This window comes from Hordeum vulgare, chromosome 7H, assembly GCF_904849725.1.
Source record: "Hordeum vulgare subsp. vulgare chromosome 7H, MorexV3_pseudomolecules_assembly, whole genome shotgun sequence".
NCBI classification, from domain to species: domain Eukaryota; kingdom Viridiplantae; phylum Streptophyta; class Magnoliopsida; order Poales; family Poaceae; genus Hordeum; species Hordeum vulgare.
In genome coordinates, this window is record NC_058524.1 from 43,862,488 (window position 1) to 43,878,534 (window position 16,047).

Genomic DNA, 16,047 nt, shown 5'->3' on the forward strand with positions numbered 1-16,047 from the left:
GGCGTATCAGATTTCTCCAAGAAGGAAGGGTGAAGAAGTATAGAAGGAGATAGTATTCCCCTTAGTTAAGAAGTTAGGTTTATCGAACCAGTAGGAGAAAACACACGAACAACTTTAGTAGCACCTGTACACAAACAAAATAATTGCTTGCACCCAACAAAGGCAAGGGAATCGTCACTCCCCTTGTTCTTGCCAACCACAAGGTTAGAAGAAAATATGTAAAAGAATTAAAGTGTCTATGCTACCTCGGTTGTGGTAATTCCTTTGTGTCACACTCTAAGTTGGAAATTTAATGCAATATTATTTACCTCATAGTGAAAACTAGTACGAAAACATGTACCGTAGCCACCAAGCCTAGCTGATTTAGTAAGTAAGCAATTACTATATGCATTAGGAACCAACAATGTAGCTTTAGTTTTTGAAAGAAGCGAGTAAATAAGGAGAAATAGGGAAAAAGAAATACACACTGGACAGAATATGTGGGAGTGTAGTAAAAGAAATACATGTTTTCTAGAAAATCATACATTTAGGTCGCACAAGGAGAAATAAATAAGAAATACATATAGTTTATAATCACTAGCCCTTAATTTTCATAATGAAGGGCTTATAGACAATCTTCGTTCCATGAAACGATCACTAGCCACATGGTAGAAAACTAAACGACTACACCACATGGAGGCATACATAGAAACACTGTACACATTGCAGCAATCCGTCACAAATTAAGCTTTTGGGAGAAGTTGGATGTGAAAACCACCAGGAAATTGCAGTCCCGGAGAAAGCGACATGGTTCCTCCCTTTATCGCTTTCCATCTGCACTATGAACACGTTTAAAGGTTAGAAATTCAAGATCTATGCACAATGTTGTAAAATACCACATGGATATACAACCCTACATCTCAAAAGAGCTCAAAATTGTTTTGTTTGCAGTCTTCGGTTTTGCCATCTATATTGTAGTTTTTTCTACTTAGCATGTGTAAGATGCTCAATCTTATGTCTAGAGAGTCAATATACATGTTTAGCATAGGATTTGCTACATATTTTATTCCCCCTATTTCTGGAAAGACGTCTAGTTGAGTATGAATGGACAATGTTGCCTTGTAGTAGTGTCTTTAACATACCAAAAGGAAATCTAGATGTACATGGGTAGCAGTCATCACTCCAATATGTGTTTCTATTGCAATATTTTTTTTTTAATACTTTGAATACAAGTAAGATAACTTCACCTGTATTTAGTAACCAAGCAATGAAGGAAGATAGCCATTTGCAGCTTAGCAAAGTCAGCACCAACACACAACCGCACCCCACCTCCAAAGGCCATGAATTCCTTGGAGGCACCACCAACTGGTTCACTAGTACCCTGCACATATAGATAATATAGCTAGGTTTTAGAGTGATATTTTTTGTACTACGGTTAATAATACTCCCTTGCCTTATATTCCTAGACATGTAGCCTTTTCTGCAACGCGGAAAACGTTCGGCATAAAACAAATGAACATGTTAATTAGCATTTGGTTCCACTATAATTTCCCTATCAAAATCGTACAATACTCCATGCCTAAATAAATTGTCTTCAATAATTTAAACTTCACTTAGTCAGGATTGTAGCAATCATGCGTGAGCTACTTTTATCAGGAAATTCTCGAGCTAAATATTCTCTGGTATAACAAAAACAAATTGAGCTATTGTTGTGGATGCACTTAATTAATAATTTAGGAACACATTCACATACAGGAAAGTAAGGATAACATGTCGTGTATTTCAGAAGCCTTTTCTATCGATGAGCCTTGCTTTGAACCTTTATTTATTCTTTAGAAGATGTGCATTTGGTATTTCCTATAGAGTTCACAAACCTTCCACCTCCATGGATTGAACTCATTGGGATCATTGTAAACTGTAGGATCCAGATGAACACTAGAAGGATTAATCATGATCTTTGATCCTTTTGGGATAGTGTAACCTGCATGAATCATGGTCATATAAAATAATATGTTAATACAAATTAGGACACATATATAGTTAGGGATCCCATATACTTAACATGCTATAGCTATAACTATATCCATGTATATAACACCCTACATGGCTACATCTATGACCAGTTAGTTCTAGTTGTCACGTTTTCCTTCTAAAAATATTTACCTTTTACATGAAAATCCTCTCTGGCTTTTCTAAACATTACCGGAGCGATGTTACTCAGCCTTAATGCTTCGTGTATAACCTACAAAATAGTAATTAAGCAGATAAATGCACATGATATTGTAGAGGTGCTTATGATACTAAATATGCATTAATCATGAGGAAGCTTAGAAGTTTGTATGGTGTTGCCACTGAAAAGAAAGGGCTGAAGCGAAACATATACATGAGATGTAAATTTCATTGACTTGTATTCCTCCCATGTGATTTCAGAATCAGGATCAACCCTTCTTTTGCGGATGCCCTCGTGCTCCTCCTGAAACCATCAAATCAATAGATTGAGTCATATGTTCAATAAAATAATTAAAGTGTTGTCCACAATAGCAAAAAAAAAGTAAAGTGTTGTCCACAATAGCAAAAAAAAAAGTAAAGTGTTGTCCACAAGAGAATGCAAGTGAGTTAGTGCGGGTGAGTTGTGCACTCCAAAGCAAAACATTACTTAGATTTAAAATGAGAGTACTCAAGTCCACTTCCTAAGCCTTTTTGACACTTAGCAGGGCCTTGGGATCGTTTGTTAAGAATTTGAGTGCGACAGTTATCCCAGATGACGTGGTCTCAAAGCCCGCGGGGAGCAGCAAAAAGAGCAGATTCAAAGCAATTTTCTCATTCCTTGGAAGCTTCTCCTTTTTCAAATCATCGATTAGGAGATCGAGAAAGTCACCGCTATCCTGACGTGAGGCTCTCTTCCTCTCGTCAAGCATTTTCGTCAGAATCTTCATGACATTCTTCCATCCTGTGAGAACCGGTCAAACCGGGCAGGGTTTTTCATGAAACCGGCTAATAAACGAGGCGGGGAGTGGGATTCAATCCCGGGTCATGGGCGTTGGCCTATCCTTGGGCAGATAACCACCTCACCAATGCTTCTTTGTTGTCTAATGAAGGAAACCACTTCTATTTGACCCTATTTTAATTATATATTAGCATATATTTTTACACTAAATATATATATTTGATTGTAAAAACCAGCAATCGAACCGGTGAACCAGCGGTCCGATCAATAAAAACCTAAACCGAAGGCCCTACCGGTTCGATCATCGGTTCAATCTTTTAAACTATATTGTCCAGAAGAAACATGCAAGTGAGGTAGTCACGGGTTAGTTGTGTACTCCACGGCAAAACATTATTTAGATTGAAAATGAGAGCTCTCAAGTCCACCTTCTTAATCTTTCCCCCACTTACCGTAAGTTCCTGTAGGGCCTTAGGATCATCCGTTAGGAATTTGAGTGCGGCAGTTATCCCAGATGACGTGGTCTCAAAGCCAGCGAAGAGCAGCAGAAAAAGCAGATCCAAAGCAATTTTCTCGTTCTTTAGAAGCTTCTCCTTTTTCAAATCATCGATTAGGAGATCGAGAAAGTCAACGCTATCCTGACGTGAGGCCCTCTTCCTCTCGTCAAGCATTTTCGTCAAAATCTTCATGACATTCTTCCTTCCCTGGCAATGAAACAATTATAGATGAATCCATGGTATCTCTTAACATTTTTTATTTTATTACTAAGTACTAGATACACACAAGTAGTCTTATGAAATAAAAATCATTGAAGCCAATTTTTGTTTCTTCTTTTTGGTACATAAAAAGGCATATTGCAAAAGCTAAGCAACCTATTTTACAACAATTAATTAGGTATATCAAGAAGGATAAAGAGATAATGTGGCAATACTACTATAATACAGTCAGAGCAAATTTGATGGTCGGGCCGAGGCTGTCCCTCGTTCTCCTTTTCCTTCTTATAAAATTTCTGCAATCTATACTTGTTAGTTACCTGCATGCATTTGTAGAATGCTGTGCCAGGAACGTAGATTGGAAATGCTATTAGTCCCCGAGTAAATGCGTCGAACTGCTTCCATAACTTCCCATCTGAGCTTGAAGAGTCATAGCTGATTAACCTCTTTGATGTGACGCTGAATATCATCTACGAGTGCCCAAACTTGGAGTTAGTTTGGCTAGCTATAGCATATACGAGTAAATATGATGATTTTTGGGGGGAGCGGTTCATAGTGACATACACTTGAGGTTGCCTCTTTCAGTTCGATGCTGGGCAGATCGAGCCACGAGAGCAGGCTGGCTCTTGTTGCTTTCTGTACATCATGGAGCAGGACTAGCCTGAGATTTTCAGGGCCCAAGAGCTTAAGGACCAGACTCCTCATGTGCTTGTGGAAGGACCCGAGTGTTGCGATGATGCAGTCAGCTCCGAGGATCCTCATGAACGACTCCGGATACCAGATTTGGAATAGCTTCTCCTCTTGCTGGAACACCAAGTTGTTTAGCTCTTGATCCATGGACACGATAAGGTCTTCATTGAACAAATTTGTCCTGAAAATTGGACCGTACCTGAAAATTTGAACCATTTGAAGATTTAACTTCCTGTAACTAGCACATGGGCTTCTAATAGATTTTCTTTGCCTATATAGAGGAAGTGCATGTTTGCATAACCTTCACCTCATGTTAATATCATCATCGTGAGTTTCTAAATCTAAAAACTAAAATATTATACTATATCACTAAACTCCCTAGAATTAAAGGCCACTCACTCAATTTAGGTCAACAATTTGAAATTGAATCATCGATTTTGACCATGTTAACAATCTCTTACTCAATTGTTTTAATTCATTATGCTATCTTATTTATTAAGAAATTAAATATTGGATTTCATTTATACCCTTAGAATTGGAAGCCTCTCATTCAATTGATGTCACCAATTTGGAATTGGGTCATCGATTTTGACCGGGTCAGCAATCTCTCACTTAATTATTTTAATTCACTATGTTATCTTATTTCATTGAGAAATTAAATAATGGATTCCGTTGATGATTTTGACTGGAACAACAATTCTTTAAATTAATTGAAATCAACCGGCCTAAAAAACTTATCAATCCTAGGCATCCTCTCATCACCTAGGGAAAAATCGCATCAACATGTGATACTGCAGCACTAATATAGTACATATAGGTACCGACGCAGAAAAATTTCTCACATATGTATGCGTTAATTAGCAGATCACAAAATCACACCTGAAAAGCCCACCAAAACACTGCATAATATGAATAAAAAATAAAAGACACTCTGTCATTTTCGCCACTAGCCAAACCTAAGACTCACTTCATTCTAAAATATAAGGTGTGTTAGTTTAATGAAATCTTAACTTTTTAAAACTTTGATCAAGTTCGGAGGCAAAAATACCAACATTCAAAATACTAAATATTAAAAATATAAATATTTATTTTATGATAAATCTAAGAATCCAATTTGATATTATGGATACTGACATATTTCTACAAAATGTGGTCAAACTTAAAGATGGTCGATTTTTCAAAAAATGAATACACCTTATAGTTTAAGATAGATTGTGTTTAAAAATCATAAAAATCTAAAATCGTCAACAACGCAGCAAAACGCTTATCTCAATCATCAATACTATTGGTGACCCCGTCTTCACTGTTGAGTTCTTGACGAGGCCACATGACGACAACTATGTTCGGAGTGTACGGTTATGAAGTGTAATAATTTATATTGTATGTTATTTAGCCATTTGGAGTGTTATGCAATTCCAGAAAGTGCGTATACACTCTTACCAACAAATGAGAGATGGAACTTTTTGAAAAGGATGCAAAGCCCCGGCCTCTGCATCGAGAGATGCATACAGCCATATATTAAAATTAAAATCATATTTCAGCAAAGTACATGAAAGGTCTAGCAAAAAGTGAATAAAAAGTTTCAGCAAAGTACATGAGAGATGGAATATGACCATAAAGTACTATCATGCAAGTCACACAAAGACGGGAATTGATGTCCAACTACCATGTAATCAAGTTAACATAATCTAGTTTCAGTTATTGATAGAAAAGTTCATCAAAACACCTCAACATGATATCTAGTTTGAAATATCTCATTACAGTGAAACCAAAAGAAAGCAGACAATCATTTATAGGTACACAAGTTGCGAAATAAAATATTTTGAACATTTGTTAATTGAGATAATCTTCTTGATGTCATTCTTGCATGATGCACGTGAATATCATCTCTCGGTTTGCATGCAGGGCCAAAGGATGCAAAGTCATTGCATAGTTCTTTTTCCTTGAATTTTGTGCAAGATACCTCTTCGGCTTAAATGGTATGGTGGTCAAATTTAAAACTAATCACTTAATTATTACTAGCAAAAGGGTCCGTGCGTTGTAACGAGAGAAAAAAATATCATAATCTTCAATGATTATGATCTCATTTTGCTGCATCACTGAGATACACTATCACTCTTAATTTTGTGAAATCATGAACCTTTTTTAAAACTCATGAACATTTCTCAAATTCATGCTTAGCGTGAGATTTGATTGGCCCATATAGCAAAAAGAAGCAACACAAATAATTAGTTAGCGGGCACTTCTTCGGGAGCCTTCAGCGAGCAACTTCCACGCATCGTCATTTGGTGCATTTTCAACCGTCACCAAGTATCGCGCTCCAAGCGCTCTCTTCGGATTTCTTTTTTTATTTTTCAGCACGCATTTTTGGCTTTTTAGTATGGTTTTTTGGTGTTTTGGTTTTTCATTGATCTTTGTGTTTTTGCGTGAAAAAACGTATTTTCTGTTTTTTTTCGTGAGAGGCATGATTCTGTCTTCGCGGGAGACACGAACGTGCCTCTCAAAAACAAAAAATACATGTTTTCAGTTTTTTTTGCGACAGATACGTTTTTGCTTCCACGAGAGACACCGTTTTACTTAGGCACGATTTTGTCTTCGCGGGAGGCACAACCGTGTCTTCCGAAAAGAAAAAAAAACATGTTTTCAATATTTTTTGAGGGAGACACGGTTTTGCTTTTGCGAGAGGCACGTCCGTGCCTTTCGGAAAGGAAAACGCTTTTTTTTGGCGAGAGACACGGTTTTGCCTTTCATGCTTCTTGGAAAGGAAAAAGAAGTGAAAAGCATGTTTTTTCTACCGCGAGAGGCATGATTTTTTTGGTCTGTTTTTTTAAGTTCGTCAAAACCTATTAACATGTGATCTAATTTTGAAGATCTCGATGCGAGAAAACCAACGGTAAAAACGATTCGAGATTTAGACACACGATTTAAGAGATAAAACGTTGTAAAAATACAGATCTATGAAAAATTCTCACACTTATATTTTTTTTCAAATTTCAAATTTTTTTTCTTTTAGAAATGTCATTCATAAATTACAAATATTCACATTTAAAAAATGTAAAGATATGTAAAAATCTATTCGTTTTAATAGAAAAATGCTCACATCATATAATTAAATGTCTGGACATCTATTAAATAGAAAAATGTTTATTTAATAAATGATATTTTATTGCTTGTTTTAATAGAAACACGCTCGCATCAAAAATTAAACACAATCAAACAATTTTAAGTTTTATAAACATTTATTAAATAGAAAAATAAAAATGAAAATATATAAATCAGCGACTTGTTTATTATCCATTTTTGTTCCTTTTTTTCTTGTTATTCTTTGTTTTGCCTTTTTTTCTTCGTTTTCATTTTCAAAAAATGCTCGCATCAATAGAGTGGACCTAAAATTTTCCACACACACTAGCATCATAATGCCAAGCATCTATCATAAAAGTTATTGAGTTCTTACATTTTATGCATTTTCTAAGGTTTTCCGGTGAAAAAAACTAAAACACTAACCGAATGCTCGTTGCGTCACGTCCGGCCGATGTTTTAGGACATTTTTTCTGAAAACCCGTAATGAATGCATACAATATAGAAAATTGTTGACAGTTGACATGGATGCTTGTGATAATGATGACAGCGTGTGAATTTTTTTTTAGTGTGTTTCATGGACGTGAAATGGAGAATGTATTGGACATGTGCCCTACCGGCACAGTACTGACACCAACTTTTGGTATCAAGTGCGAACATCAATTCTAGCCCCCCACACAAGGAATGAATGAATTCGGACACCGAACGCACGTTGCGTCACGTCCGGTCGGTGTTTTAGGATATTTTCCTTTGGAAAACCGTAGTAAATGCATACAATGTTGAATTTTTTTGAAACTTGACATGAATGCTTCTGATGATGATGACAGCGTATGCAAAAAAATTGAGTGCATTTGATGGATGTGAAACGGAGAACGTGTTGGACACGTGCCCTACCGACATAATAAGACAGTAGTGGTTGTACATGGTGTGTGTCACGTCATTCATAGATTGACAGCAACTTGTGGCATCATGTGTGAAAATCCATTCTAGTCTCCCACACAAGGAATGAACGAATTCAGACACCGAACGCACGTTGCGTCATATCGGCCGGTGTTTTAGGGCATTTTCCTATCAAAAATCATAGTAAATGCATATAATATAGAAAATTGTTGAAAATTGATACGGATGTTTGTGATGATGATGACAGCGTGTGAAAACAATTTGAGTGCGTTTCATGGATATGAAATGGAAAACGTGTTGAACACGTGCCCTATCCACATAGTAAAACGGTAATACTTGTACATGATCCGCATGACGTCATTCATGAAATGACACCAATTTTTAACATCATATGTGAGCATCCATTCTAGCCCCCCACGCAAGGAATGAACAAATACGGATACCGAACGCACGTTGCGTCACCTCCGGCCGATGTTTTAGGGCATTTTCCTCTGGAAAACCATAGTGAATGCATACAATGTAGAAAATTGACATGGGCGCTTGTGATGATGATGATGATGATGATGGCGTATGAAAAACAATTGAATGATTTTCATGGATGTTATCTGCAATCTCTGTCGTTATGAGTCAGAATGAACATTTTCTTATATCCTAATTACTTTTAAAAAAAATTCAACAATTTTAGGATTTCAAATTGTGTGTGAAAATATTATTAGCATGAACACCTTTTCAAAAATTGTTATTAAATCCCAAATATTGATGTTGTATGCTGCATTATTTTTACAAATTATCAACATTTTTAAAACACAGACTTTAACTAAATTTATGGGGAAAAAATCAAAAATTGGTACATTTTTTGGAATTTATAAAATAATCTTGTATTCAAATTGTTTCTACACAAATATTAAAAATATTCGTGGAAATTTAAAATAAAATTGGTTTCAATTTTTTGTTCATATTTTCTGATTTTTGATTTAAATTTTAAATTTCATAGTATTCTTCAAAAAAAGTTCGTGTCAAAATATTTTTTGCTGTTTTTAAAGCATGTTTGTGTTATGACCTGCTGAGCAATTTTGGAACACATGAACAATATTTTGACATATCTATACATTTTTTTCAAAATACGAATATTAGAACTTTATGAAAAAAGGAAAATCAAAGATTTTTAGACAAAATTACAAAATTTATAAGCGTGAGTATTTTTGGAAAAAAAAATAGCGACGAATTTCGAAAAAATGAGAAAGAAATAGTGATAAAAGTACAGATTCAATAATGGTCGGCCAGCCACGAATTTAAATAGAACAAAAAAAATAAAAAAAATAACAAGCATTTGGATATCTTAGTTGGTTAGTGTGGTTGTCGTCAAAAGGACTTGAGTTCAACTCCCATTACCTGCACTCTTTTAAATAAATAAATAAATATGAATATATGTATGCGGGCTATGTATCGGTACATGTGAAAGGATCATTCTATCTTTTATTATGAATAGATATAGACAGATCTCAGCCGTCAATGTATTTAGGAGTCTACCGAAGCAAAAGTATTTAAGAGTATCTCTAGCAGACCCCGCAAAAGAGCGTCCTGCAAAATGGGTTTATAGATCGCTATGGAGCGATTTTGTGGGGCCATTTCGTGCGCTATCAGACCCCGTATATGAAACTATAAAATTTTAAAAAAAAGTGTACGCTGGAAGCAACTACTACATCGTTCATCGAACATCGCATGGTTCTTGCAAAAACTACATTAGTTCTTCATACTACTACTAGGTAGGGGGATTTGCGGTCGTGCGGCGTACCCGAGCCAATGCTACCAAAAACGACGGGTGCGGCGGTGATGCCGCGGCGGAGGAGCCGGAGGAGCCTACTCCTCGTCGGAGGTGGAGTCGAGGTCGATCCAGATTTTGTCATGCTCGGTCTTCAGGACGCGCATGTCCGCCTCCTTGGACGCGCTCGCCTGCGACATCGGGACCCCTTGCTCGAGCAAGATCTGCTCGATCTTGAGCTTGTGGTGGTTGCGTGCGGCGTCCTCCGCCGCCTCCCTCACCAAGCGCTCCATGATGGCGCGCATGAGGTGATCCTCCTGCCTCGGGAGGAGGTAATCCTCGGGGCTGATGACCCCTCCATGCAGCTGGCCAGCGTCGTCCTCGAGCTTGATGGCAAGCGGCCCGAGCTCCTCCGCCCTTCTCTTCACCGGAGTGACGGTCCGCGAGGACGAGGCGCCCACATACGAATTCCCGGCAGCAGAGGAGCCGGAGGAGCCGATGCGTCGAGACGCGAGCTCGCGCTCGTACTCCTCGAGCTCGCGGCGTTCGAAAGCCGACGGCGGCCGGAGGCCATACTCCAGCCACCTTCGTGATCCCCGCTTGCATGCGGCGTCGGAGACGCGACGGTGACGGCGCTCGGCGTCATCCCCTCCATTTTCGTGGCCATCCATCGTCGGGAGGGGCTGTTGGTGGTTTTTTGTCTCGCCGGCGACGAAAAATTAAGGCAGAGTGAGAGTTGAATCGCGACGGAGCTGCGGCTGCGGAGGTTAGGGTTCGACCCGTAAACGCGTTGTAAAACCGTATATACGCCGGCTCGAGTAGTCTTTTTGCAGGCTGCGGTAAAACATTTACGGGTCGGACGCGTGATACAGGGTCTGTTCTGGCCACTAAAACGGACCGAACCCATATACTCGCGAAATTTTACGGGTTCGACCCTTTTAGGGAGTCATGCTCTAAGTGAGAGAGAGAGAGCCCGTGAGGGATTTCTCTAAAAAAGTAAGAGAGAGAATCTTTGTGGGAGGGAGAGTATGTGAAAGGGGAGATTGAGACGTGTGAGGAAGCAGAAAGTAGAAGGAGGGAGAGAGAAGAAGAATGGTGGGGGGCATGTCAAACAAGGGTCACATGCAGTTGATTACAGGTGGACAGACCATTTGCATGACTGGTGCCATGTAGCAGCAGCTGTCGCACGTCCCAATCGCCTCCCTCTCTCATTTTTCTATTGTCTCTCCCTTCCTCCCCATTCTGCTCGCTCACATGTCCCAGTCCTCAGGCCTCTTTGGTTCATAGGTTAGGATTATCTTAGGAATAGGAAATTTATAAACAATGAGATGACATGCATCTTAAATCCTATGAGTAGGACTGGAAACAGAGATGGCATTTGGTTTACATCATAGAAATTTTCCATTGAATCTAGGCTCTTTTTTATTTTTCTTTGAAATTGAACCAATCTTATGTAGGAATAGAAATGCATTCCTACGAATCAAAGGGCTCTGAAGGAAAAAAAATCTTACAAAAATCCTATCCTATAGAATTCTTGTGAAATTCCTCTAAACCAAAGGAGACCTAAGTTAATTAGCAAGTTTCGGCTCTAAATGTTGAAGGAAACATTAGTGTTGATGTTCTTCAAGTTGGACTAAAGCCGCGTGCAAAGATGAGTGAATTCCATATTTTACCCTGTAGATATGCACTTGTGACATTAATTACCTCATTGAGTGAAAATTTATCTAGAATACCCTATTTAGAAATTTTGGATCCTCATTTTTTAATGCATGTTCATTAGGCAAGGTATGAGGTGACGTCCGGTATAAAAATAATATCCAAACGAGAAAAAAGAATGAAACAGATGGACAAGAAAAGTCTGGACATGAACGCCGTGCCCTCCAATCTTACATATTTTTAACAAATCATTGACGTAAGATGCCGATTATATATAACATAAATAAGCAAAATACAAAATCGAGGTAAAATCATGTTAAAAGTTATTAAAATCTGATATTTTCATAAAAGTTTTGCTAAATGAGATAACAGGTGTTTCAAATTTATAACTACGGAGTACAAACTGGAATCTACTCTGCAAAGATTATTGTTGGTACCGCTCAAGACGCCGCTTGAAGAAGGGAAGCAGCTCGAGCGACGGGCTCTGGCGGAAGAACTCGAGCGACTCGCCGATGACGGGGAGGCCCCTCGACCCTGGCGGCAGCCTTGGGCTACTGCTGTTCCATCTCCTCGTCAACACCAAATGGATCAACCAGGCAGCTAGCATGGCCATGAGCGCGAGAGCAGACCAAGGCATGGCCACAGCTACAGGTGCACTGCTGCACATTTGTGTGACTAGCTAAGTCCGCGCTAGAATGGAACGTGTTCTACTGGCCCTGTATCTGCTGCATTATATAGACATTTGCCAGGTGGATGTTTATTTAACACGATACAAATGCAAACGTTTATATATATATATATATACACACACACATAGACTCATTGTTATAAACGCGCGCACACACAGTCTGTCTTTATGAGCATCTTCGAAAGACTGGGTATATCATCTTCAGACTTACGAAGCCATTGTAGTCGTCTCGTCGTCGACGAAAACGTCTATTTCCACCGTATGCGCATCGCCGGAACAACAGTTCAAAACCACATCTCCGTTAGCAAATTTACCGTTGATAATTTATGTCCTGTGAAGTTTGACCCTCTTGGCTTTTTCGTGAAGGATCTTCACATCAAGGAGGTTCTTCTGAGGTGCAATAGCTCCGACGAGCTTAGGAGCGGATGGTATCTGTGTGGTGTTTGAAAGAGATGTGTGGAATGGCGACGGTGAAGAAGCATCGTGGAACCCGGGTGTACCGTTGGAGGTGATGGACTCGTCGAGTTCCGGCAGTGGTCTGGCGTGGCAGCCGGGATGGTTAAGCGGCGGCGAAGACAAGGGAGAAAAACTAAAGGAGAGAAAATGGGAGGATGAAGGCATGAGGTCCGGGAGTGGTTTTGGGTGGGCTGAGGGTGTCGGAGTCCTACGCAGCCTCTCTTCAGACTCTGGCAAAGCCCCCCCCCCCCCCCCCCCCGGCGCGCGTTTGTCTCACGTGTGCCAAAAAAAAGTATGTCCAGACCATTCGGCTAATCGATATAGGCCTGCCTTGGATGGCTAACCACGTTCAGACCATGCAGTCTAGACAGTTGCAAAGTTTAAGGGTCTACATTGAAGATGCCCTATGTACATGTGCTTATCACACATACAATGTTGCTATACCTCCCCACAACCCACCCGCCACCACGCCGCGGACGAGCCCTTCCAGGTACAGATTGAGGCATCCACCACTAGGCAAAGGAGCTCGGGCCGCCCAGGAGGAAGTAGCGGCGGTGGGTGTATACGATGGGGATGCATATTCTACTGAACGGTGTTCATAGCGCGTTCGATAAGGATCTCGCTAGGTTCTTTTGGCAAGCGGCACATTGCCACCAGAAGTGTCATAGAGTTAGGTTGGGGGGGCATATGTATGCCCAAGGATTGGGGTGGTTTAGGTATTATTGCCTCAAGCCGCATGAACATCGTCCTAATGCCGCGATGATTGTGGCGGATCCTGCGGGTGGAGGGAGGCTTGTGGTTTCAGCTCCTTCACGCAAAGTACCTAAGGTGCGAGCCTCTCCTTGCATGTTCGCGTTATGGGGGTCCAACAGATCAAGGAGGAGATTCGCTTAGGGGTTTCCTTCATTATAAAAAATGGGACAAGAACCCAATTATGATTGAACCCATGGGTAGGTGATGAACCTGTCCGAGTGAGTTTTCCTTTGTTTGTCTGCTAAGATCCGATGCTATTGGTTTCCGCATCCCCCCATGCGCAGTGGAACATATTGTTTCGTCCCACATTTGGGTAGGTGAAAACTGTAGAGTGGGCTAGATTGCGGGCAGCTCTCCTGCCGGTGCTGCCAGACTATCCGGACATCGTTTCATGGAGCCTCACACATACGGTGAGTTTTGAGCTTGGCATATCGAGCACTGTGTTGATCGCCACCCATTCCCTGGCTTTCTGCTCTCTGGAAGACCACATTGCCTTTGAAGATTAAGATTTTTCGTGTGACAATTTCTATGAGATTGCTTGCCCTCGGGGACAAGTTGCTCAAGTGTCACGGCCCGGGTGATGGCATGTGACCCTTATGTGTGGTTCCAGAGATCGGGACCCATATCTTTTTCTCATGCACGGCGACACGTGCCATGTGGACTTTTGTATGCGAGGCATTGGGGCCCGACTCGGTGGCCCTGGACCCTCCGGACCAGAGCTTCACGAGCCAGGCGATTGCTAATCCTAGTTAATCTTTGCGGCGATGCCGTGACGGTTTGGACAATACGTAATAAGATGTTGATTGAACGGGTCTTTCCGCGGCAGGCTAATAACTCCTTGTCAAATTCCTTGCTTTTCTATGACATTGACACCCGCTCGCTAGGCAACGAGATCGAGACCGGCTCGATGTCATGCTGGATGCACTGTTGTCTAGCGCGTGTCGCTTATCCTCTTCATAGGGCCGCGTTTTAGCCGCCAATAGGTCTTTCTTTGAACGTGATTGTGTTGTTGTTTCAGCCTCGTTTTAACTGTATTTAATTGTATGGGTATTTATTTTTATTTAGGCTCTGTTTATTTTAGAAGTTTCAGGATTTTTTTAGTCCCGACTTTTTCCCAACTAAAAAGTCGCTAGTCCCTAGCCGTTTGTTTTCATGGACTAAACAGAGATTAGAGGTCATTAAATGACATACAAAAATATCATGTTACATCTAGTAATGTACTATAAGTTATTAAATGAAATGCTAAAAGTAGGGGCACTGTTAAAAAAAATGTCAAAAAACTCTCAAAAAGACCTCCCATAGAGACTTCTTTCTTTAGTTCCAAATACTCATTTTAGTTCCTAAAAGTCACTCCTGTTTGTTTTAAATCCGTACACCAAAAAATCCCTAGAAATAAACACCACCTTATAAAACAGGTCGAAAGGGCGGGAGTAACGGCGGTGCGACCGACCTCTTTTACCGCCCCCAGCCACAACATTGGACGCTCAGGCTCCGCCCATCATGGAGTACTGTAGACTGCTCATTATGCACACAAAATACTGTTGTGAATCGCTGTATTAGAGCACTGTTGTGAATCGCTGTATTAGAGTACTGTAGACTGCTCATTATGAACAATCGCTGTATTAGCGTGCAACTCGTGGGCGTTTTCTTTTTCCTGGAAAATCTTCAGTATTCTTTTTCCTGGAAAAATCTTCAGTCTGGTTCTTTGTGACAGCCATACACTACGTGCTCAAAGACACGAATCAGCAGGTACGAGAAGATCGGGCAACGCGTTCTTTCTGTCTGGAATATATTTTAGCCCTACTATTTTTGGGTCAGCGATATGCTATGTGATTATCGGTTGCTAATTGCCAAAGTCCCGGATAATCTTCAGCAGTCATATCTGCGTGATTGTAATCCCGCGCCTGACCAGAGCTTGCTCATTGGTCCTAAAGAAAAGGATATGATTTGTGATTAAAGATCCGCCACGTACTAATAGTCAAATCTTTATGATCCCCTTAACGATTGCTGCCGTTATTTTATATATGAAATATTTGAACTGTTTTGCATTGTTAATAGTATCAAAAAAAGATTTAATGTTTCATTCGAACGTTTACAATTATTAGTACTTGGCGGTCTGGCGGATAAGCGTGATCAAGGAAAATATTTCCATACGCTTCTTATCTTTGTGTGTGCATGCAAACACTGCTCTTTATGGTACTAGATGGATAAGCACGCCACGCTAATTAGAAGCAGTTGAAATATCACTAAACATGTCACTATCGAATAGGAAAATACAGCACTGCATTGAAGAGGACCTTAATGTCAATTGTGAGCACTCCGTTAGCAACATCCCCGCCTTTCTATTTTTTTGTACTAGTATTTCTATCTTTTTTTTGTTGAAAAAGAGACTGGCCCCCCGTTTCTGCATTAGGGCGATTTGTACAAC

The 16,047-nt window shown here is 40.1% G+C and overlaps 1 protein-coding gene across 1 annotated transcript; it reads right to left on the minus strand.

Moving 5' to 3' along the window:
- Positions 1-452: 452 nt before the first annotated feature.
- On the minus strand, positions 453-12,413 carry LOC123407025 (cytochrome P450 87A3-like). Its single transcript, XM_045100056.1, has 9 exons — positions 12,160-12,413; positions 4,201-4,525; positions 3,957-4,106; positions 3,376-3,627; positions 2,363-2,452; positions 2,143-2,221; positions 1,854-1,960; positions 1,227-1,360; positions 453-813 (listed from the first exon to the last, which is right to left on the minus strand). Exons 1-9 carry the CDS (start codon positions 12,387-12,389, stop codon positions 723-725), a joined length of 1,458 nt encoding a protein of 485 aa, XP_044955991.1. The 5' UTR covers positions 12,390-12,413; the 3' UTR covers positions 453-722.
- Between the last annotated feature and the right edge of the window lie 3,634 nt (positions 12,414-16,047).